Raw genomic sequence first — 23,927 nt, 5'->3', positions numbered from 1 at the left:
GTAGGACTGTGGAGGATGCTCGAGTCCATGGGGGATGTGGAGTCCCCCACCAGTGACCACCAGGAAGGGCCCATATCTGCAATCAGATGACCAGCCAGCACCTTCCACTTAGTGACATGATCAACACTTCATCTCCCGCTCAGTTTGAAACCACACAATGACGGGCAGTGGCTCCCTGGGCAAAGAAGATGCAGAGGGGAGTGCCCTTGGTGCCCTCAGTCCCATTGCCTTCTGGTGACAGCAGGTTACTTGGAAGCTTATGCTATAATGAAGTGTGGGTGGGGGGAGAAAAACCACAGACAAACCAACCTCTGTGACTGTGAACTTATTGGCATAAATTTATCTGCCCTTCCTGGCATTTCTTCCTCCCATTCCACCACAGCACAGAGTTACGGGTACAAAACACTTTTCCTGAAAAGCTGTTTTCCTCCTGTACATTTTGTGGTGAAGGGAAGACAATTATTGAGAAGAAAAAAGAAAAGAACAGAAGATGAAAGGGCCAGCCTCGCACAATTACAGCCTCAAGTACTCCTGCATCATTCCTGAACTGCACCAACGTCCTGGCACAACACTGGTGATGCCTGTCAATCAGCAGTCGAAGACATATGAGCAGAAACACCATCCAGAAACCTACAGAACCAGGCCAGGTCCATCAGGTCCACCTTGAGTGCTGGACTGTGCTGAGCACACTAGGAAGATGTAGGGTCATCCTCCCCTGCACCATACGCAGTACCTCCACACATAGCTGGGAGTGAGGAACAATCTCCTAAGAACTTCTAAAGCTGTTTCACCTATCTTCCCTGCTAGCAGGACAAAAGTTATTTGAGGACTGAAGACATTAGATATGACACCAGGATCTCTAAGCCCCAACACACATCCTCTTTTTGCTTGGGTACATCAAACTTATGGAAAATCCTCAGAGTTTCCCATAAGGAAGGGAACTGCACCACATCTAAATCAGCTCAACAAAGTGGGTTTTTTTCTGAGATCTTTTACTGCCCTATTGTGTGAGCTCAAGAAAACCTTTGGATTCACTAGAAATAACTCAGAATTTATGTAAATAGCTGTACAAAGTTGTGGCAAATCACGGTCTCATACTTACTGAGATGTTTGGTTAATTAAACAATTATTATCTTGCTACACTACTAGTTCACAGAAAAAAATTAGCAGTGAGATATTACTGAGCATAAACACAGATGAGTGAAACTACTCCATGCTCCAGATGAGAGTCCCAAAATAAAACTTACTGCTTTAGTTATAATCTAAACTAAGACCATGAATGTTAAAAGAACTAAAAAAAAAAAAAAAAAAAAAAAAGGAAACAATCTGAAATAGGATCTGAACAAGGAAAAACTTTCTTGTTCCTGTGAGACCAAGAGATGCGTTTGGAAATTTCAGCACAGCATAACATTTTATGATCAAGGCATGTGCTCCTGAAAATCAAAGAAAAAAGCTGAGACTTTTCTTTATTACAGGACCCCTGCTGTAAAACAAATAAACACATCCACCTCCAAAGCCAAATTACTTGAGAGATGTAATCAACTCAAAAATAGTTTGTAGAGCTGAATGTGGTGGCAGGGTGTAGCAATCCATCCACTAATTGCATTTGTTTAGAGGACCTATGCTATATTCTTGTGCTGCCAGCAAGTACCCAGGACAGTATTTTTAACTAAATAATGATATTCAAAAGGATTTAGGAAAAAAAAACCAAAAACAACCAACAAACAAAAAAACCCAACACGACCCACTGGGATAAACTGCTAATTAAAGATGATAAAAGTCCTTGGTTATGAACCAGCCATAAATTAAAGAGATTCCCGTGTACCATCTTACATTGTGTGAAAGTGCAGTGTCCCACAGGATAAAGCTGTGAGCATGTAAATATTCAGTTGGTGATAAATACATTATAAATATAATATTAGCCTAAGGTAATTAATTCTTACTTAATATTAATTCATACTATCAAGGCCACTGCAGTGTCAAAGAACAGTTTATTAGATAGGTAAACAAGACAAGCATCAGCTGCTATGCTTGCTAAGAGAAATAGGAACAGCTAATGGAAATGATGTTGAATTTCTGAAAGATTTGTAGCTCTGCAAATCTTACGCTAGTCCTTAAACAGATCTGCTAAAAATCAACATGCTTGACTCATTATTCCAGCACTGAGCTCTGATAGCTTGGAGGAACAGTTAGCAGATACCTCCCCAAATATATTGATTTGTAACTAACACAGTAAATTTTCTAGGACATTTTCCTTTTTTCATGAGATGTTGCACACACACAGTTCAAGTAAGTCTTGCGGCCTATGCGTTACAGCTGAGATAATGATGACTTCCTTCTGGCTTTATACTCTGTTATACTTTTCATTAAAGCAGTGAGCTCTGAACTAATGGGTCCACAAGTGTAGAATGGGTGTCGTTTCTCTGGAAGGGGAGTCATGATTGCAGGTTGTTAATAAGCTGGACTAGGGCCCGAGCTTTACGCCCAGTGTTTTCACTCTAAAAAGCTTTTTGGGGCTGCGCACTGACAATATATGTAGGGAAATATAGTGTCAGGAATTGGGAAAAAATGGATATCCAAGGTTCTTAATCTAGACACCTAAGTGACTTTTCCAAAGTGCCAAGCAGACCTCTTTTACCCCTGCTGGAGTTGTGCAGGGTTGTTACACCAAGGGAGCATTGAGACTGGGTTTCAGGGATCTGAGACTCAAAGGCTGGTCTGGATCACTTCAGTCCCCTGGGATTGTTAGCCCTGAACACATCCCCTCTCTATCATGATCCTTATTATGTGTGTCATGCTTATATGCAAGAGCCAAAATATTCAAAACAAGCCATGCTCTCCTCCAGCAGACACTACCACAGAGCCACCGTTTCACATGGACACTTCTGCGAATGGCACTCACAGTGAAACCATCAAAAACTCGAATTAAGATTTTTTAATTATCTAAACCCATCCTTAGGAACTCTCCTGGTTCAAAGTCATTTGCCAGCTTTCCACTCAAGTTCCTAGCCCCAAACCCACAGGATGCACCAGCAGTTCTTCCACAGGGTTTTTTCACCGTGTCCTACAAGTGAATTCTTAGCTTGTTTGTATGGGAGGCCAACCGGTATGAACCAGTAACACAGACTTGGCTAACATGAGAGCTGGTCTGAGCTGGCATCCTTCCCATTTTGATTCCAGTAGAGTACAGTTTGTTTTGGGGTCTGACTTTGTTACAGTGAAAAGCAGAAAGATCATTAAGCAGGAGCGGATTTGCAGGCCTGTCTCAGGATGCAACCTTCATGCTTCAATTAACACCAAAAAAAAAAAAAAAAAAAAAAAAAAAGGGGGCTATTTGCAGGAAAGGTGTCTTTCAACAACATTAATTAAAATATCTGTCTCCTCCTCTGTTTCTCTTAATTGTATTTCAGCCATTAGTTGTTTTTTAAAGCATTATCTCCTTGCTATAATGAGTCAAAAGACTGCACCAGGTAGCATCACCATGCACTTTACTTCAAGGGCCAGTTTATCACAACATTTAGGAAGAAGCCCAAGATAAGGGAGAGAAAACCATTCTTCTCACAGGAGTAGTCCCTTAGGAATGAAGTAAATTTAGCAGTACAGTGTTTGACCCAAAACATATGGCAATAGTTGACAATAGTTCTCTAAACTGGCATTGTCTCCTGCAACTGCACAAATACTGCAGCGTCAGATGAGAAATGCAACACACACAGCAGAGCTTGCAACCACAACGGCCTGTATCTGCATCAGTGATGTAAATCCCAACAGACTGATTTACTGCCATAAGGAACTAAATATTATTGTGTTCCCAGAACACGGTGGAGAAAAATTAAACTCTTTTGCTTTTGGCTGTCAAAATGAGGAATCTGGTGTGAGCAAGTTATCTAAGCTCTGTCAAAAGTCAATGAAAAGAGATAGGCACTCAGAGGTTGAATCATGCCACCACCTGTCTTGGACAGTCTTCTTACAAAAGGATGAATCACTCTCTGGAGGTGTCTATTCCTTTCCACTGACTATCAAAAGAGTCTAGACAAATAACTTCCAGTCCACTGCAGTTAGATGATATGGATCCCACTGAAGATACTTGAATATTAAGATCCAACATTTGTTTAATTCAGTTTATGGATCTCAGTTCTGATCCAACATCTGTTTTAAATTCAGAAACACCCTCAAGCTACTAGAGTCATTTGCCAGAAAGTGTTAGCACTAGAGACTAAAATTCTACTGCACCATCCTACTTCTGTCATATTAGTATTGCAGCCACTCACAGAGATGTTATGTCTTCACTGCCAAAACTGAGAGGTTTTTATAGTAGATAACTAATATATGCCATCCATCTTGCTATAAAACCCTGGAGGAACAAAGCACAGTGATTTCTACTGCAGTGTAGCTAAACGAAGTCTTGCCCAGAGGTGGTGGATTGGGTTGATCGTGTGTAGTTACAGTGCAGTAAAAATGTCCCGTATTTCATCTTCACTAGGGCTTTAACGTGTTATGGCTTTTTATCTACCTCACTGTAAAAAAAAAGACTGATGCTTCAGGCTGAAAGGACACAGCTTTATTTTCCAGAGTTTATATATAGAGAAATATATGCCTTTACACACACACATACACCCATATGTGTCTATTTTATATATAAATTTCTTTATTTTCTAGAGTACAGATGAAATTATAACCAAACTGACACTAAACGTTGACTATTAAGCTGTAAGGAAATGAACAGAGTTTTGAAACCTGATGTGATGGGTTTATGTGTGGTTTTGGTAGGGGAGGGTGCTACAGCAGTGGCCCCTGTGAGAAGCTTTTTAAATCTCCCCTGGCTCCAAGTCAGACCCTCATCTGACCAAGACTGAGCCAGTTAGTGATGGTGGCTGTGATACAAGGAAATGATCACCTGCTTTGCAACTTAATTACTTATAGCAACTTATAATAATTTCTGAATATTGCTTAATAATCCTGCTTGCCCTGACCGTTCTGTGGAAGTTTACCAAGGACTACCGTGTTCCTCAAAACAGAGCAGTTTTCTGTGGAAACTTACCAAGAAATACTGTTCCACAAATATATGTTTCTTGTCCTTGTAAAGCAGATGTGCTCTAACTATAATAGTTTAGTCTTTTAATGAATAGATAGCCATATATGGGCTGTAGAAATCAATACACTGGTACTTTTAGATAAGATAGAATGAGCAAACCGGCTGAAATCACTCTTGTTGTTCAAGAAATTGGCCAAGAAAATCTGCGCATGCTCCAAGGAAAAGTACAAGGTGAGAAAGACTATAGGCCTTCCTCCCAAAGACCCCCAAAGATGCACACCAGGAGGCAATGGGCAGGTGCAAAGAGAACATAAACCGCTGACACCAGCCTTTCGAATTAACCCAGCCTTACTCATGCATACGTATGCTTGTGTTATGTAATCCAATTAATAGGTATCTATATTCACACTCTATAAGTCTTTAGTAAAATGTGCCGGGTGTGCAAGCTTTGTGGAGAAATCCCCTTGCACCCCGGTGCTGGAGTAAACATACCTGCTTTCTAACTATTTGTAGAGTTTGTATTCCACAAATCAGCTGCACGTCTGTGATAACATATTTAAGAATGGGAACCTGGGAGGAGGAGTTGGAGTTGGAAGGAGGGGTTGCGAGGAGGACACCTCCACGAACACTGAGGTCAGAGGAAGAGAGGAGGATGAGGGAAGGAGGTGTGCCAGAGCAGAGACTCCCCTGCAGCCCACAGAGAGAGGGCAGGCTGTGTCCCTGCCACCCCTGGAGGTGACCAGTGGAGCAGATGCTCACCTGCAGCCCATGGAGGACCCTATACTGGAGCAGGTGACTGCACCTGAAGAAGTTTGGGACTCTGAGGGAAGAAGCCCCCGCTGTTGTAGCTCAGCGCTGGGAGGACTGCAACACACAGGAGGGACCCACGCCAGAGCAGCTCGGGAAGGGCTGCGGCCTGTGGGAAGGACTCACGTTGGAGAAAGCTGGTAGAGGACTGTCTCCTGTGAATGGAACACCATGCTGGAGCTGGGGAAGAACGCGAGGAGTCCTCCCCCTGCCGCGACGAGGAAGGAGCTGCAGAGACAACTGGTGATGAACTGAGTGCACTCCCCATTCCCTGCCCCCCTGCACCATTTGGGGGGAGTGGGTGGAGAAACTGGGAGCAAAACTGAGCCAGGAAAGAAGGGAGGGGTAAGAGGAAGGTGTGTTTAACATGTGGAAATGCTTCTCACTGTCTGTTAATTGTGGTCGTTAGTGTTCTAATTAAACTGATGTTCTTTTTCTTCCCCTAATGAGTCTGTCTTTTACCTGTATCCAGAATGGGTGACTCATCCTTCCCTATCCTTATCTCGATATCCAAGCCTTTTACTTTATATTTACCTCCCCATTCCTGAGGGGGAAGGGGTGAGCAAGTGGCTGCATGGTGCTCAGTTGCCCTCTGGGCTCAAATCACCCACCTGACATCACACGAGACTGCTATTGAACAGTTTAGGATAACAAGTGACAAAACCCACAGTATCTAATTGAGCTACTTTTCCTGAAAGATACCCTCCCTACTTCTAGTCAGCATTAGCAGTAGTACTCACAGTTTCCAAAATGGAGAGCATGCCAAAAGGCATTTTATGCAGAACTCTGAACTGTTCTCCATCATTTGTTACTACATTAATATAGCAGAGCTTGCTACAATCTCTTATTTGCATTTTAAAGAACCTAATTAGTACTTTATCAAAAAGCAGTTCTCCTAGGTGTTCAGAATGCTCCCACTGCTTTTGTTTCACCTTATAAACAAGATTACTGATTTGAAAAGGAATTTGGTATTTGGGTGTAACTTGCAGGGAATTTGATGGGATTGAAACACTAACCCTACAATTTACTAACAAAAATAGACCACCAGCTAAATCATACTGCAGCTCTACCACTGGGGAAGAAATATTCTCAGCAGACCAGTACATTACAATTCCATTTTGCCTGTTGGCTCAGTTCATTTGAAAGCAAAATGAGAAGTTGTAATTCAGTAGCAGAAAGGGCTGAGAATCTTTACAAACTTCCACAGACGAAAGGATGCACCACTTCATATTAACAAAGGGTGAAAAGGGAAATGGTTATGTCATTTGAGTTTGAACTTCAGTAATAATATGAAGATCTCTTTTGCAGAGGGTCGACACAAGTTTTATATGTATCAGAGATCTACCTACAGCTGCAAAATAAGCCCTTTAGAAATTTAAATGACAAGTTTTCCTTCAGTCCTGAACACAGGGATAAAAAACACGGGCTTCTAAAAACAGCTCAGCAAGATGCAGAACTGGAAGCAATGGTTTCATCCCAGATCTTAGAAATAGGTGGTCCTGCCCATTTTGTTTCAAGTGGCAATGTGACAGCTTATCTAGGTCCGAGCACAGTTTTGTTCTTATAGTTCACTTCTGCCTCTGAAACTGTTTCCAAAAATGAGTTTAACCTTCAGGTGATGCTAATACCTCGATTCAGTCCTGTGAAAGGTCACAGTTTTTCCAGTGAAGCTATTCGATGAGAAAGTAGATATTTATCCGTGCCAGAGTTTTTGTGCTAAACTTTCACCCAAGTGTCACAGGCAGTCTGTGACTAGCAACAGTTGTGTCCCTCCCTCCCATGAGAGCCAGCACCCCCCGTGGTACCTTCAAGCTCCCTCAATGCCTGGAATATTAGGATCCACAGCTCTCATTGTAGTTTTTCATCATTGGCTTGAATACATAGAGTCAGAAGTTAAAAAGAAAGCAACAGACAGCCCTAAGAGACCAAGCTCACCATTGCTATAGAGGGTTTACAGAAACATCAATTTCATCAGAAAATGTGGGGTTCGGGAAAATTATAAAATGCTATGATGGGACCTTTAATGCATTGTATGGGCTTTTGCATGCTCTGACAAACATTCACACTTCTCTAGCATTTGCAGTAAATTCTACCAGCTCCACCCACAGAACTGGAACTATACCTCCACAGAACTCTCCAGACTTGGCTTTCCATAACCTAAATAGAAGTACATCCCCAAATTAAGGGAGAGCAGAGGAAATCTTTAATATACAGGTTGACCCATCCAGGGCAGGTGATGGTCCACCTCCATCTATAGCCTGTGCTGAAAGATACCATTGGATTTTTATTGGAATTGCTACATAAAGTGGTCAAAAATAAAAATAAAAATTAAAAAAAAAAAAAAAAAAAAAAAAAGGCAGTCCTAGAACATTAAGGGGTGTCCTTTCAGTTTGAGGTCAGTTTAGGGCCTGTTAATGAAGAAGAAAGCCCTGACAGCACAAGAGCTGCTGAGGTTTAAAACATTTTAGCTTTGTGAAGGACACACAGAAAGGGTTTTGTCCTCGTCTCTCTGTTTTTCTTGCACAGAAAAGCCTGTAACTAAACGCGAAACCTCAGAGGGTTTTGTGTGCCTTGCCCTGGTCTCCTGCTGAGCATCTGCCCAGCTTCAGAGGTTATCCTTTCTACTGAGAATTCCTTATCAGTCCATCAGAAAGCAAACACGAAGATAGTGCTGCCCTAAGGATGAGTCCTGTCTTTCACCCCATCATTTGGACTCCACCAGAGCAGGCAGAAAGCCTCCTTCTGATTGCAGCTGGATAAGTATTGGGCTCCACAGCCTCATTTTGAAAGTGCTGAGCACCCACAGCTCCTGCAAAATCAATGAGGGCTGCAGGCGGTGTTGAAAAACAAGCTACTAATAACTTTCAGCACATGACAATATGTTCCGGCTTTTTGCCTGTTCCTATTTCTGTATTTCTCTTTCATTCCTACACTATTTAGAAATGGCTCCCATAGACACCATATTTTTCCTCTTTTTGTTCTCTAAACGCCACATTACTTTTTCATAAGATGTAATTTCTCCTGCCACTGAGACCCATACTTTTCCTGATTGTCTCAATGTTTCTTTCTAATGTCTGGGACTTACTTTTATTTGTCATGAGTCTAATCTTCTCTCTGCCTTTACAATTAGTTTTACTGTACATCAAACATTGTTCACAGAGATTTCTTGTCTGAAATGCAAGAAAAACTATTACAAGGTAGGGAAGATGTTATCATTCAGCTAGATTCTGTGATTTCAGACAAGAGATTGTTGGCAGTCCAGAGATTCATTGCTTTATGTAAAGTGTTTGTCCATGCTTTATGATGTTACTACTTGTATATAACTGTTAAAGAACCTAGAGATAAGAAAGGCAAGAGCAAAAGGTTTAATTGATCTCATTTTAGTACGTTTCTACCTTCAGAGTCCCTTATTAAGGTTCCCAGCAGTCTGTATGAAGCTTCAGGTTTGGAACAGACTCCTCAGCTGTATAAGAGCAGAAGAAACACCATTTTCTGCCACATACTTTTTTCTAAAAGTCTGTTTGGCTGGCTGTTGGATTCATGCTTTTGATCCCTTAAGCAAAAAGAAGAAATCAGGCCACAGCTGCTGCAAGGCTGAATTTTCTCCTCACCTGAAGGCAATGTCTAAGACATTGCTTTTTCCAATGTACAAGGTAAAAAAAAATAAATCAATAAATCACTTTCCAAAACTTTAACAGAGATAACATCTGTTCTGGGGAAGAGAATCTACTGGGGTGAAGGATCATAGAAATATCAAAGTGCTGCCTGGAGGCACTGACAGACAGTCTCTATCTAAGTGAAGGTGGTGGTCAGCTTGCTCATATGACTCCCAGCAAGATGCTCCCAGTCAGAGACAGCGCCTGTCCAAGGAGGGAGAGCTCTGTCATTACAGCTACACCCCTGAACAACCAGAAGCTAAGTCAGTAGTAAAGCAGCAATAATTATGCATACTGAAAAGCCTATTTAAGGAAAATGGAACAGAATCATGAAGAGATCCGTATGCAGTGGGATATTTTTGTTTAAAATGCTGTTTATTCAAGGCAAGCAAGCTGTGCTGAAGCCTAGAAGTGGAGCTTGAATGGGAAGAACCTGCCTAGAAATCCACATTGTGCACACTTAAACCAGAGGACAGCAGAGCAGAGGCTCAAATTCACAGTGGGAGCACATGGAGGATCGTCTTCAGCTTTCTGAAGTCCTTAGCTAATGGTCATCAAGCTGACATGAACAAGCATTGTATCAAATGACACAGTTGAGGTCTTCCTCCTACTCCTAGTTGTTTGTTTTCACCTCATGCCTGTTCCTCCCCTGGAACAGCAAATGTCCATGTGGCTGCATGGTGAACTAAATCAGAGTGAAAACTAATCTGGGAAAGAAAACAAGAACATTCACTGGCTACCTGCTGTAGCTCATGGTGGAGCCACATAAATGCCTGCGCTGGTCGATGGGAGAAAGAAGTTAGTAACCATACAACTTTCTTTTTTAGCAGTGGGTCTGGCTTCAACTGGTCATAAAACAGCACTGCTGCTAATCTCAGAATTAACCTATTCATTTCAGAGTTTCAAGCAAAATAGGGAGTTATTTAGAATCATAGAATCATTTGGGTTGGAAAAGACCTTTAAGATCATTGAGGCCAACCATAAACCTAACACTGCCAAGTCCGCCACTAAACCATGTCCCCAGGCACCCACATCTACACGTTTTAAATACCTTCAGGGATGGTCACTCAACTGCTCCCCTGGGCAGCCTGCTATGATGCTTGATAACGCTTTCAGTGAAAAATTTTTTCATAATATCCAATCTAAACCTCCCCTGGCACAACTTGAGGCCATTTCCTCTTGTCCTACTTCTTGCTACTTGGGAAAAGAGACCAACACTCACCTCACTACAACCTCCTTTCAGGTAGCTGTAGAGAGCGATATAAAGTTCCCCTGAGCCTCCTTCTCTCCAGGCTAAACAATGCCAGTTCCCTCAGCCACTGCTCATAAGACCTGTGCTCTAGAACCTTCACCAGCTTTGCTGCCCTTCTTTGGGCATGTAAAATTTAAATTATATGGAGATTACACAGTAGAAGAACAGAACTGTAGTCATGATACGGGTAAACAGCCACTTCTACATGATCTGTGGAGGAACTGAGGACCAACCAGAAGCCACTGTACACTCCCTGAGCTCAAGGACTTCTGCCTGTCAGACACCAGCTCTGGAACCATCTTGCTCTAAGCTGGTGATGACTGGATCAAGTGGAAAATGAGATCTGAGAGTTTTAAGCATTTGATTTGAAAACAAAAAATGCTGTAAGAGAGAAAGAATACCTTTGCTATGCTTCCTGGAGCCATAATCCAAGACACCAGGGTGTCCTTCAGCATATCCCATGGCAGAAGAAATTTGTGTAATGTCATCACCACTAAACACATTAAATATTTTACCTCCTCCCAGTATATCATCCATTAAAGGTGATTTTTTTTTCCTTCTCTTTCAAGCAAAAGTTAAATCAGTTGGAAATTCTGTCACAGGCATTTTATGCCTTCACATGAAACAGCAGTTAGCCAGCCATCCTGTCATCTGTGACATGAGAGATTGTGAGAAGTTGGAGATGTTACAGAGTTTGAGAAAGCCACCACTGCAGCTGGGGGAGAAGAGCATCAAGAAGCAACAGGAGATATCAGAGGTGATATCAGCTGGATCACTGCCTAGCTGCAGCTTTTAAAAATGCAGCAGTTGTCTGCTGAGCTTTTAACAGACTTCCAAAACCATCTGGAAGTGACTAGATTTTCAAGTGAGAATCAAAATGTTCGTAGCTGCACTTAGCCTGGGTATACTCTTAAGCAGCCAAATGTGGAATGTTCTACTAAGAATGCTGCCTGTGACAGGTGTGATGTATACATGAGCTTGAAGCACAAGAGTTAGATTATCTTCATGGGACATATTTTGCTAATCAGACTTTAACCAGTCTGTTAGGCATCAGTTATTACTCCAAAACACCTCAATTTTCTCTCCATTCAGCATGGAGGTAGGTGCCACAAATTTTTCCAAGTAAATGTATAGGTGCACTTGTGGCATGTACCAAGTTCTGCCAGATGGCAAGAAGCTATGTTCACATTTGTAAGAGCTCTCTACAAGCCATCACAACAATGAAAAAGAGCTCTTGCAATAAGACCAAGCAAGGCTTGGAACTACAGCTGAACTTTTGAAGAACCCAAATAGAGTCATACTCCATCTATGAAAGTAAAATCAGTCTACAAATTCCCAAGTCCAGAAATTCTGCTCAACAAACTAAAAGCATTAAAACAACTACCACAACTGAGTTCATTAAAATACCTTCATATTCTCACCCCTGCCAGCTTGTTTAGTTCAAGTTCCCTTCCTATTCCGTGATGTCTAATGCAAAGATATATAGAAATGAATGATTTTACAGTGAAATCTCAGACTTCAACAGGAAGTATAAAATGGAGGTCAACAGTTAGGCAAATACTGTTAGGTGCTGATGTGATCTGTTATTTTAGTATGCATGTGAGATTGGACTATATCGATAAGTCCCTTAGGAACTGTCAGTCAACATACAGCAATTCAGATGCCTACCCGTTGTCATGGTCTCTGTGCATGAGATATTTTTAACACTTGAAGGTCAAGAAGAAACAGCTTGCCGTTCTTCTGTGAACATACCATGAACTTGAGCAAAGCTGACTTCAAAAAAGATGTCTGTAAATCTTCTAGACTATTACTCTGAATGGTGTTCAAGGGGTTGCCTTGAAGGCTGGAAGCCCTTTTGCATCAGAAACAGTACAGTGGTAGAATAAGACTTATATTTTATGCACTGCATACACAACCCAAAGTCAACAAAGACATGTACAAATAGAAAAAAAATATGTTATGAATCATCTGAACATGTGACTGGTTTTGATATTTTATCACAGGCCTCACTATATCAACTGAAATCAATGACAAACCATTGGTACCAACCAGTCATTGAAACATTTCAGCTTCAGCTCCTTGTGTTTGCAAAGCATTTGAGATTCATATGATGACACAGTCCTTTGGTCTTCCACATACTGGCAGAGGAACTCATCGTGGCAAGGAGCTCATCAAGCTCACAGACAACTAAAAACTGGTTGTAGAAACGTCTACATTATACATGAAAGTCACTGCTGGATATAGACCAAAGCAGAGCACAGTACTCCTATGGTACTTCCTCAGAAAACATCTGCTTGTTTTTCTCCTATTACTAGCTGTAGAAAAAAACCCACCTAAATCTTATCTGAGACTGTACCTCTCAAGCCAAATTTATTTCCAAGTTGTGAAATCTGATTTTTGCAGTAGAGCAGAGGCTTAGTAATCGCACAGACACACCATGTACTCTGAAGGTGCCAACTCACAGGCTTCTGCATTACGGAGTCAGTAAAGAGTGAGAATGTTTTTGGAGAATGATTTTGCTCAGCTTTGCAAACTGTATCTTATCACCTGGCTGGCATAATGATAACAGAATCAACTCAAATATTACAGCACCCAAAGCACTGCAATCAGTGTTTTTAAGAAACAATTCCCTCTGAGCAGGTACGGGTGTTTTAGGTCACCATTGCAAAGTCTTCATCACTGAGGCTGAAATGTCAGATGATAGTGTTAAACACCAGTGCTACCAGTTTCAAGCCATGTTGAAAACTTTGTACATGCACTAACTTATCAAATCCAGACTTAAATTACATCTGGGTTGAAATCAAAGCAATTAGCTCTCTTTGACGAGCATAAACCTACTATTTACCTACCAGAAGCAGATTCTAGTATATTTTTAAATATTCCATAGCTCCCTGTTGTTATCTCTACAACATATAAGCAGAAACGCTATTTAGGAAGCGTGTAGCATCTCTGGAATTTTTAGCAGAATATACTTCTCCTGCTTTCCTGTGAAAGCATCTCCTGTTTTTGCCTGCTAACTATAGTGCAGAATGTAATGGAGATGTTTGGCAAAAATATCTCCCACTGCCACAACGTCCCACTGAGCAGACATGTTATTTTTCAGTTCTGCTATGCTTACTTCCACAAGATCAAATGAGAGCTCAAATGCTATTAATGCACTTAATGTCATGTTATTAGCAACAAATTCCATCGAATATAGCAAGATTGGAATGACTGAGTCTAGGACAGACGTCCAGTGAGACCTGAGACAAGTCACTCTGAACAGCTGCTGGCATGAAATCCAGTATTTTAAACACTTCATGATTCTTCACATTTCAGTAGTACAGCAGTACAAGGACTGGAAGACTCATCAAAGAAAAAATCTTCTACCATTTCCGCTCTTTGATTCATGCATCTCTCAGGAGCTCACAAAGGATTATATCTATTAAAACACTAGCTTGGCTGTGGCAATATATGCTTTTGTCTTAGAATGAGCACAAACTACATAGCAGCTTGGCATGTGCCCTTGTCACGTCCTCCACCCACCCGGTGGTTCGTATGTTCCCACTTTATGCAGTGCTGTCATTAAAACCACAGAAAGTTAACTACAACAGCTATTAAAAGTTTTACCTTCTAAATATGTATATAAGGCATAGCCCCTACAGTGAACTCCTTTCCTGTTCCTACTGTGTTAACATGAAATTTAAAAGCAGCACAAGCACAAGAAACCACTTAGTCCTGTTTTCCACCAGCCCTCTCTCACCCCCCAGAAACAGTTCCACCTCATGTAACCAAGTAACAAAAAAGTTGCCTGATCTCTACTTTAACACCTGTGCTCTCAGTGTTGGCTTCAGTGACAGCAAGAATTTCTTGTTTGTTTAGACCTGATCTAATCATACCTATTAAAAACATGTTGCATGCAAAACAATAAATAAAATAACTAAGTATGACAAGCCTGATTCTGCCAATGAACAGTTTTCCTGCTTTAAATCTAGAAAGAAAAGACTTTGGGAAGATATGTAACAGCCTTCCAAGGAGAAAAGACTGATGTACAGAGGAACAGAACAAATTATTTTTTATGTCCAGCAGGATAAAACTGGGCTCCAGTTGCAGAAAGAGGGACTGAGGCTAGACACTGACAACGTGATGTCCCCCATCAAGGCTGGAATGAAGGATCTAGGGACGTTAGACCATCTCACCAGAGTTCTTGGCTCAGAAGAACACTGCCTCAGAACTGCCACAGCAGACCTTTCTTGAGTTGCTATTGCTGTGGAAATCACTCCATTGCACCTGTGTTCGCTGCCTAGTTGATAACTCCTCTTTCTACCTGCATCCACTTCTTCAAATCCACCTGCATACACTGTGTCCCATGCACCTGGATACTCAGTTGCCCTTGTCACTGTTAGCATCCTTACATCTCTGCCTGAGTGATCCTCACTATGTGCACATTATCCACTCGCTCTTTGTTCCACTAATTCCCTCCTCTCTGATGCCTTCCTTATTAATGTTCATTGATGGCTGTCTGATTCCCTTTGTCCTTACACTGAAAGCAATCCATTTAGCAGCCTTCGATTGGAGGCAGGGGAAGAGTGTGAGGAGTCCTCCCCCTGAGGAGGAAGGAGCGGCAGACACAAAGTTTGATGAACTGACCACAACCCCCATTTCCCATTCCTCTGCACCGTTGAGGGGGAGAAGGTAGAGAAAACTGGGAGTAAAGTTAAGCCTGGGAAGAAGGAAGGGGTGTGGGGAAGGTGTTTTTAAGATTTGTTTTTATTTTGCATTATCCTACTCTGATTTGATTGGTAATAAATTAATTTCCTCAAGTCGAGTCTGTTTTGCCCATGACAATAACTGATGAGTGATTTCTCCCTGTCCTTATCTTGACCCACAAGCCTTTTGTCATATTTTCTATCCCCTGTCCACTTGAGGAGGGGAGTGACAGAGCGGCTTGGTGGGCACCTGGCATTCAGCCAAGATTACTCACCACAAGTATGTTTTCCCCTTAAAAGCTCCTTGTATCTCATAAAACTAAACCTTTCACTTACCCTTTTAAAGGTTTTATGTCTACCCAGCAAACCCACTAGTGTAGGTGGATATAAACACCTTGGAGAGTGACTGCTACCCCTCAGGATGAAGGATGCTCCCAGTAATCCTTTGCAATCTAATGAGAAGTGGTGTGCCCACACGTGTGGATATTAGTATGGCCTCAGAAAGCCACAGACAAATGGCATTATACTCTGACAGACAGATAAATGATTTTTTTGAGAAGCTGACAAACACTGACCCAGATACAAAGTACTTAAAACACTTGCTTTAGAAAAGGAAAGTAATAGAATTTCGAAGGAAAATCACATTGTGAGTGTTCAGTAGCTGCAGTAGGAAGTTACTGCCCACCAGAAGAGTTTACCCTTCCTTATTACACCCTAGTTGTGCATATGATTACATTTTTCAGGGAAAAAGACCAAGCTCCTTCAGTCTGCATAGCTTACAGTCAGTATCGACCATGACTTCCACTTGTATTTGGATTACACTATCCATATATCCATAATTTGGATTACACTATCCATACTCATTTTTATTCAGGCTGCAAAAAAGCAGTCACGCCTTGATACTGCTGCTTTATACCTGCTTGTGCTAGCCATTCTTTAAGAAGCATCCAGAAGCCCAGAGCATTATGTTAACACATATTTTCTTGCAAATGGAGGTCACAGAGAGCAATAAAAGAGCTTCATAACAAAGGCCTGCTATTTTTCTGGCACCTTACTGAAACCTGACAGTAACACAATTTGCCAGTCTACAGACTTGGTCACTGGAATGCTGACATGTGTCACAGAATCACACGGGGAGTCAACTATTGTAGGAACCAGAGTGGTGTCTCATGATTTTGATCCAAAGAACTCACAGTGCAAAAAGCAGCAAAACCAGGTAGCTTTTATGTAGGCACTAAGAACAAGAGAGTTATTTATCAGTGATGGAAGGAGAAAGGGTTATGTGATTGCTGTTCCCATTAAAGTGCTGGGAGATACCAGCCATAATGCCATTACAGTCTTCTTCACCAAGGGGCTGGAATTTCAAAGTTCATTTATTCCGTGTGAATTTCACACATTGTTCTCCATTAAAAGTCATTCAAAACGTCACCAAGGTTTATGTGATTGATGACCAGAGCACTAGTGAGCACCAGTTGCCATGAGAGCTGGAATACTGAAAGGCAGAAAAACACAAGTATCCTTTTGCTTCCTAAAGGGTCATTCTCAGCAGCATCCAGAGCACTCTCTTCACAGTACAATGTCATAAAACAAGGGGGGGGGGGAAGTTCCTATACAAAATAAATCAAAATCTGAGTATAAATGTCACCCTTCAGTAGTCCAAAATATTATAAAGTAATTTAAATATATCAAAACCAAAAGGGAATTCACATTTTGCTCTCTAGTTGATAACTGGAAGCTGACCTGTATTTAATACTGACTTAGGCAAAACAACCCAGATGTGATCACTTCATCACCAGGTAGTAAAATGACATCTTACAGAGTGGAAGACTCTAAAATAAAGAATTATCAACATAGAATTATAAGTATAAAAGAAAACAATCACAGCTTTTCACACCTATATGCTAACTGAATGTATTACAATTCTAATTGTGTAGAAGAACTGGGAGCTCTACTTACTTTCACAGAGACGTCTTCTCAGCTTCCCCCGAATCTTATCGATAGCGTTGTAATCAGAGACATGAAACACGTGAGCAGACTTGGGTTCTGAAGCAATCTCATCAAGTTCCTCTTTTAAGGCTTCTCCAACACCCACAGCAAAGATCCTAATCCCAGCCTGATGGGCCGCAGAGGCTGGATCCAAGACATAATCCTGGCTCCTTCCATCAGTCAAAAGGATAGCCACTTTTTTAACAGTCCGATTACTAAGTCTCCCGCCAGCTTCTTTGGAAAAACTGTAGGTGTTGATGTACCTGAGAGCATCTCCAGTGTTTGTATTACCCCCATAATACTTAATCTTTCGTGCAGCCTCTTTGATTTCTTCACGGGTTTTATACTTTCCCAGGTCAAACTCTGTGGTTGGATGATCACTGTATCGCACCACACCTACACGGGTTTTGTCTGGGCCAATTTCAAAAGTTTCCACCAAATTAGACACCCACTGCCGAACTTTCTCAAAATCTTCTTTTCCGACACTGGAGGAGGCATCCAAGATGAATACAAGGTCATAATGAACATTCTTGCAACCTGCAGGAGTGGCAGAAAATATTGCTAAGGGAAGATGAAAGAAGAGTACAAGACATATCAAATATTCCCTAGGCATGCTCCAAAAGAGCAATTTATAGGAGGTATCAAACTCTCTCCCTATCCTGCAGGGAAAGTGCAGATTCTCAGCCTTTCTTCCTTGTGATTCGCCTCATCTGTTTCAGGACTTCTACAGATCAGCACACATTTCACTTTGAAATGCAAAGCCTTTCTCTTCCTACACTACTAACTGCCTCTGCATATGAAGCTATTTTCCTCAAACTTCACTGCAGTGCCTTTGCTGAGGCACTGCTCTGAAATGACCTTGGCAGATCAAGAGACCTGTCCTGACCTTGCCTAGGCCAATGCTGACCACGAGTAGTGAAGCTTTCATGTTCCCTCTTTCATTAGCATTATGATTTATTTATGCTTAGCTAGAAGCAGTTCTTTTGCTCAGCATGATATGTTGGTGAAGCAAGTTTATAACAAGATTATTTTCATTTTGAGGCTCCCTGCCATTGACTATTGACTAAAGGATGACTCACTGAATACTGGGATGGCTTCCTTGACAACAAAGGGCAGTTGCTTTGTAAGGGAAGAGTTCACTTACCCCCACAACCACCCTTTTGCCTCCAGCCATGATATTTGTAATCTGAAGCCTATGTAATCCAAAAGGCAAACGTATTTTCATGGCAGTTTGCTTGCCCTGTGAAGGCAGATGGGCCATATATTTGTCAACCACTTGCTGAGAAAGTAGATGTCCCAGGAGATGTTTTCGAGCTGTTTCTGAATATATGCAAACCAGGAGGCAGTAGATTTATAAATGTCCCACAGATGCTAAAGATTTATCAACATAATGCCTCAATTGGAAAAAAAAAAAAGAAGTATATATACACATATGTTTATTTAATTCACTATTATAGACCATAATCCCTAACAAATTACGAGTTTTAAGATTGAAAGCTGCTCTACAAAGTCAATTTTTATGTTGTCACAACCACCAACTATTGTTTCTCCAGTACTTCTTATGTCATCTCAAAAGTGCAACTGCTTGTTTGAACCAATGGTAAAAAATAATCTGACTAATCATGTGGAGAACAGAGCACATATAACATGATACAGGACAGAGAGCTGGCCCATATCAGTGCCTGTGACACTTTATTTCTCTCAGAGTAACAGAGTTTTTCTATGTTCCACTGAACTGGAGATTTTCTATCTGGACACTAAACTGTTGGCAGTTGCCTTTAAATCCTACTGCTTTACCAGGATCTGACCTAATTGCGTAGCTAATAGTAGCACACATCTACCCATACTCACTGAGAGCAGATCTGTTCTGTTGACTCCTATTTCACTGCAGAACACTGATTCCCCCCAACTGTTCCCATCACAACCATGTTAATAAACTCCTCTGGGCTCTGACCTGGACTGACCTTGATTAGAAAATCTGAGAGTATTTGTTAGAACACATAACTCCAGGGTATGCCCACTGAGGACATTTCAGCTCTCCATACATTAAGAAGTGACATTCCCACTGTACGGTTTGCATGTTTTCACTCACATCAGACTAGTTCCAACCAGGTCCCAGCAACTAAATGTCCATCAGTGACTGGGACCCATTATATGTGCATCTGAAGGGCATCTTGTCATTCAGTTTCATCAGAAGTCAGTCCAGGACTGCTCTATGATATGAACCGATGCACAGTAAGTGGAGATGCTTGGAAGATTCCCTGTGAAAGTTTGAAATCCTTGTCGGGGCCCTGAGAGTAAACCTCTTCTCTAGGGTGTGGATGCTATGGCTCCCTGACCTTAGGTGAGTTCCTCAGAAAGCTCTTCTGGAAACATTCAAGAAAGACCCATCTCTTCTTCCCCTGGAAGCTGCTTTTAAGATGAGGCTCTCAACTTTGTCCCTTGTCTGAACCATAGACTGATTTCCTGGCTTCACCTCAGACCTGCCTCACCTCTGTGGATTTGCCTGGGGTGTGGCTGACCCTGGATGCTGTCTTTGGACCTGATCTGGACCCTGACTGTCTGTCATGCTTCTGGCTTGATCTTGGACCTGCTTCATCACTATGAGCTTGTCTGGGAATTTAGACTGTCAGTTGAGCCTGGCTATCATCCCGCAGCCTTCCCTTCTCCCTGGCTGGGGGTGGTGAGACAGGCGGTGGCTGGTGAGACCCTGTCCTGCCATCCCCCAGGAAGTCATCTCTCCTTGCTGCACGCCTGACCAGAGCTAAAGCACTGATGTAAACACACCCAATGTGGATAGTAGCTGAGGACCAGGACTTTTCTCCCTGGAACAGACCAAAATATAGGGAGGTACCATACACAGTTCATCCAGTCAAGCTCTTGCTTGGCAGCCAGCTCACAAAAATATGAATCATCCTACCCAAAGTGGGGAGAATAATGCTGTTGCTATATTTCCTCACTGAGTTCCAGCATTTGAGCCACAGGAAGGACACAAAGTCTTCTCCCATATCCAAACTTGACCTTACAGTTCGCAAATTAGCTCTGGTGCTTTTGATCATCCTGGGGCTGTGCAACTGCCCTGAAGAGGACAGGAATCCCAGAACAGCCCACTGCACTGGAGAATGTAGGTAGCTCAGCCACATGATGAGAATTTGCCTTCAGATAAGAGTAAGGACATTATAGGTAGGCTTTATAACACTGTATGGTGCTCATGGTATTGCATGATGGCTGTGAGAGTGGTTGAATATACACCCGGTGTGGTGCAGGTGATGATGAAAAATGAGCATCATCTGTTTCTGTGTTAACTTCTGTAGCAGAGTGCATTCCAGGAGCTGCTGCTCCTTCAATGTCTATGGAAACAACCTATGGATGTGGAATTGGGATCACATTGGCAACAACTCATCCATGGGATCACGTTGGAAACAACCTGTCCACACAGGATCGTGTTCTGTGACGGCATTTTTTGAGTGAGGGAATGCTTGTCTCTAACCATAGAGCAAGAAAGGTCTGGCTGGAAAAACTATCTTAAAGGTAATCAGAGTGTGGAGATGATGTTGTATATCATTTTATATTATGGGATGTAAGTTACATTACATCTGTGTGTATTGGCAAGACTGTCAAGTGCAGTTCTGCTTGATTTTTGCAGAATACGAATGATAAAATATATGACAGTAAAAGGTAAGCAAGAAATCTCCAATTTCCCCCCCTCAAATTATCATATTAATCTATTCTGTCTGAAAGAATATTAATTGCGAATAGAGAATATAAAGGTTTGAGTATAAAACTCACAAGGTAGAGACCTTCCTGTTGCTTATTTTAATGACTCTCAGCAGGTGAGATGACTGCAATTTAAAAACAAACAGAACAGACAGAATGAATCCTGCCTGTGTTCAAGGGTGATGAGCCTTAAAACAAAGGAGGGGTTAAGGTATAAAAAGTGATGCCTATTCAGGCAGTATTGCAGAGAAGAAAAAGATGATCTTTCAGGATCATTTTCTTAGAGTCAGTGATTCTTTGCTTACAGTCCTGATGGCAGTGCAATGAAATACTGCAGGCAAGCTTTTAGTAAATATTAATCTGCATTTTTAGCACGATAATGTCCACTGTTGGACAAAAATGATTATTTTCCAAGAAGGCTATAATAATATTGTTTACCGGCAGAAACAGTTAATGTTAAGGGAATATGGGAGATAATTCAAAGAAAGTGAACTTCCAGTTTCACAATTACAGGAATACTCTCTGGAAGCATAATTCCAGGAGTTGTGTTCATCCACCCAGACACTGAGTCAACTGTTTTGCAATATTGCTATTAAAAATAGTTCACAAACAAGCCATAAGCCCCAAAATATTTAAAGAAGTCACAGACTGAACATAGGTGATACCACCATATTCTTCCTGTGACTGATCCACAGGCAGAAAAAAACATGATTTCACTTTGTTTGGTTACTAAGTACCTTCTGTTAAACTTCATCCAAAAAGTCTTATATAGATCACATAACAAAACTGTAAAGCGGCTATTCCTTAGGCTGAGAGGTCTAAAAAAGCCTTTTCTTTCCTATAAATTACCCAAGCCTACAGAATAGCATCTTTCCTAGAAAAAGAGAGAGAAAGCCTCCATCTCCAAGTATGCTTGGGCTTTTATACCAAGAAACTGTGTGGGTCTAGAATCATTTTCTGTCCCCGAGGTGTAGCATAATTCACAGCCAAATAACTCAACTCTTCCTACTACCCCTCAAAAAAAGAACATGTCCTTGTCAAGACTGCCTGGAGGAACAGTCCCTCAGCTGCACCATCCTCTAATGCATTCAGTGGCATTGGGGGAGAAGTGCTCCTCAGCACAGACCAAAAGCCAAGCCAGGGACCACGCTCGCAACTAGACAGCATGAACCAAGAGAGGGTATGAACAGTGCCCTGGCCCTGTTCAGCTCACTAGAAAAGTCTCAGACAGATAGAAGATTGACCAGGTCTAATGTGACACCTACTGAAGGCAATGGAAGAAGTGATCTTCATGCCAGTGCGGGGTAAACAAATCACATCCAGCGTAAACTATGCTGCTCCCCTTGCTGTGGGTAGCTGAGCTGACCTTTCTAAGCCTGCGGCAGAACAAGAGACCCTAGGTAAATCATAACTTTGATCCCTGAGCTCTCTCCATCCCGAAGGTCTATTTTATGTCTTTTCAGCAGTAAATGTCTTGCTTGGGTTTTTTATTGTTTTCCTCCTAGGAACAATAGCTTCTTCTCAGCCATGAAAAAACTCCAGCAGCTACTTAGCACGAGGCAGTAAGCCGAACAGCGCATACCTGCTCTTTGTGCCTCAGTTCTCTCCCTGCTGAACACGAATGTGAGAAGAACCAGGAGATGGGGCACACGGCATCTTCCCATAATGGATATCTCCATATCTCCTTTCTCACATCAGCTTGTCTTTTCTCCGTGGTGAGGAGCTCGCTAGCAATCCAATCTGTAGCCTAGAAAGGAAAATAAAGAGCAAGTGTTATCTCATAGAAACGCAAACAGCAGTAATGACGCAAATCATGGGAGCAACGTTTTGGGGAGTAGTTTCTTCTGCCTGTCATTTTAGTTGACTAGACGCAAACCACTCAGACAAAGAGGCAGGAGTTCACCTACTTTCAAAAGCTATAGTCTTTCACTAGCTCTATTCAGTGTGCAGCAGCCTGAATGGAAACAGGAGAGACATTACCAGATTATTATACTTTAATTGAGCCCACTGCCAACTACACAATCAATGCACTGGAGTGGAAACCATTCTTGACCTGGCCCTCCCATGCATTCATCATTAGGAGATACACAAAGCAGTGCCAAGATACAAACCACTGCAAGTCACACACAACTGGTTGCCACTTCACCCATTGCTGTTTTCAGTTCTGGAGCCTCAGAAATGACAAACGCTAAAAATATGTGGCTGTTTTCATGTACTTATTTGTTGCCATCAGTCCCTCTCTACAGGAGTAAACTCAGCAGCTTCAAATCACATCTTTCAGCTATTTAGTTTAAAGAAGTACAAAAGCTCAGGTGGATGATCTTCAATTTAAGGTTTGAGTTTACCTTGACTGAAGCCAGTCAGTGTTGTAACAAGCCAGGCAAAGTGCCTGGACTGTTAAAAATTTAGCTTTGTTTTCTAACACTAGATCAACTCTCTTCTTTTTTAAAAAAAATTGTTATTGACTTATTGCTGTTGTTTTATTAGATCATAAAATCATTGCAGTGTATCCATTGTGTACACATACAGAGGATAGAACAGTTTCCACTCTGTAGCTCTTACTGCCTAAGGAATCCTTTTGGAAAACTCTCTCCCAGCTCCCAGATCTGTGTTTTCCTCTTTAATGCAGATTTCTTCATCCATTTTCTTAGGGAACTTCCACTTCCTCTGTCTTTTAACATGCACATCAGCTTCTTGCTATTGATAGCCGGGTAAAACAGGCATGAAGAGGACACTGTATGTTTTAGATCATTGCTGCATTGCTGCACTGTATGTTTTAGATCACTGCA

General features: G+C 41.7%; 1 protein-coding gene across 1 annotated transcript in view; it reads right to left on the bottom strand.

Moving 5' to 3' along the window:
- COL22A1 (collagen type XXII alpha 1 chain) overlaps positions 1-22,817 on the bottom strand; it is a 218,110-nt gene extending 195,293 nt beyond the window's left edge. Inside the window, exons 1-2 of the mRNA XM_074901126.1 lie at positions 22,721-22,817; positions 17,392-17,958 (exon numbers count right to left, since the gene is read on the bottom strand). Of these exons, the coding sequence (XP_074757227.1) occupies positions 17,392-17,958; positions 22,721-22,817 (664 nt within the window). The remainder of the gene's footprint in view (positions 1-17,391; positions 17,959-22,720) is intronic.
- Positions 22,818-23,927: the final 1,110 nt, after the last annotated feature.

Source organism: Athene noctua, chromosome 2, assembly GCF_965140245.1.
Source record: "Athene noctua chromosome 2, bAthNoc1.hap1.1, whole genome shotgun sequence".
NCBI classification, from domain to species: Eukaryota; Metazoa; Chordata; class Aves; order Strigiformes; family Strigidae; genus Athene; species Athene noctua.
Note: the sequence above shows the minus strand (reverse complement) of the source record. Positions and strands in the feature narration are given on the sequence as shown.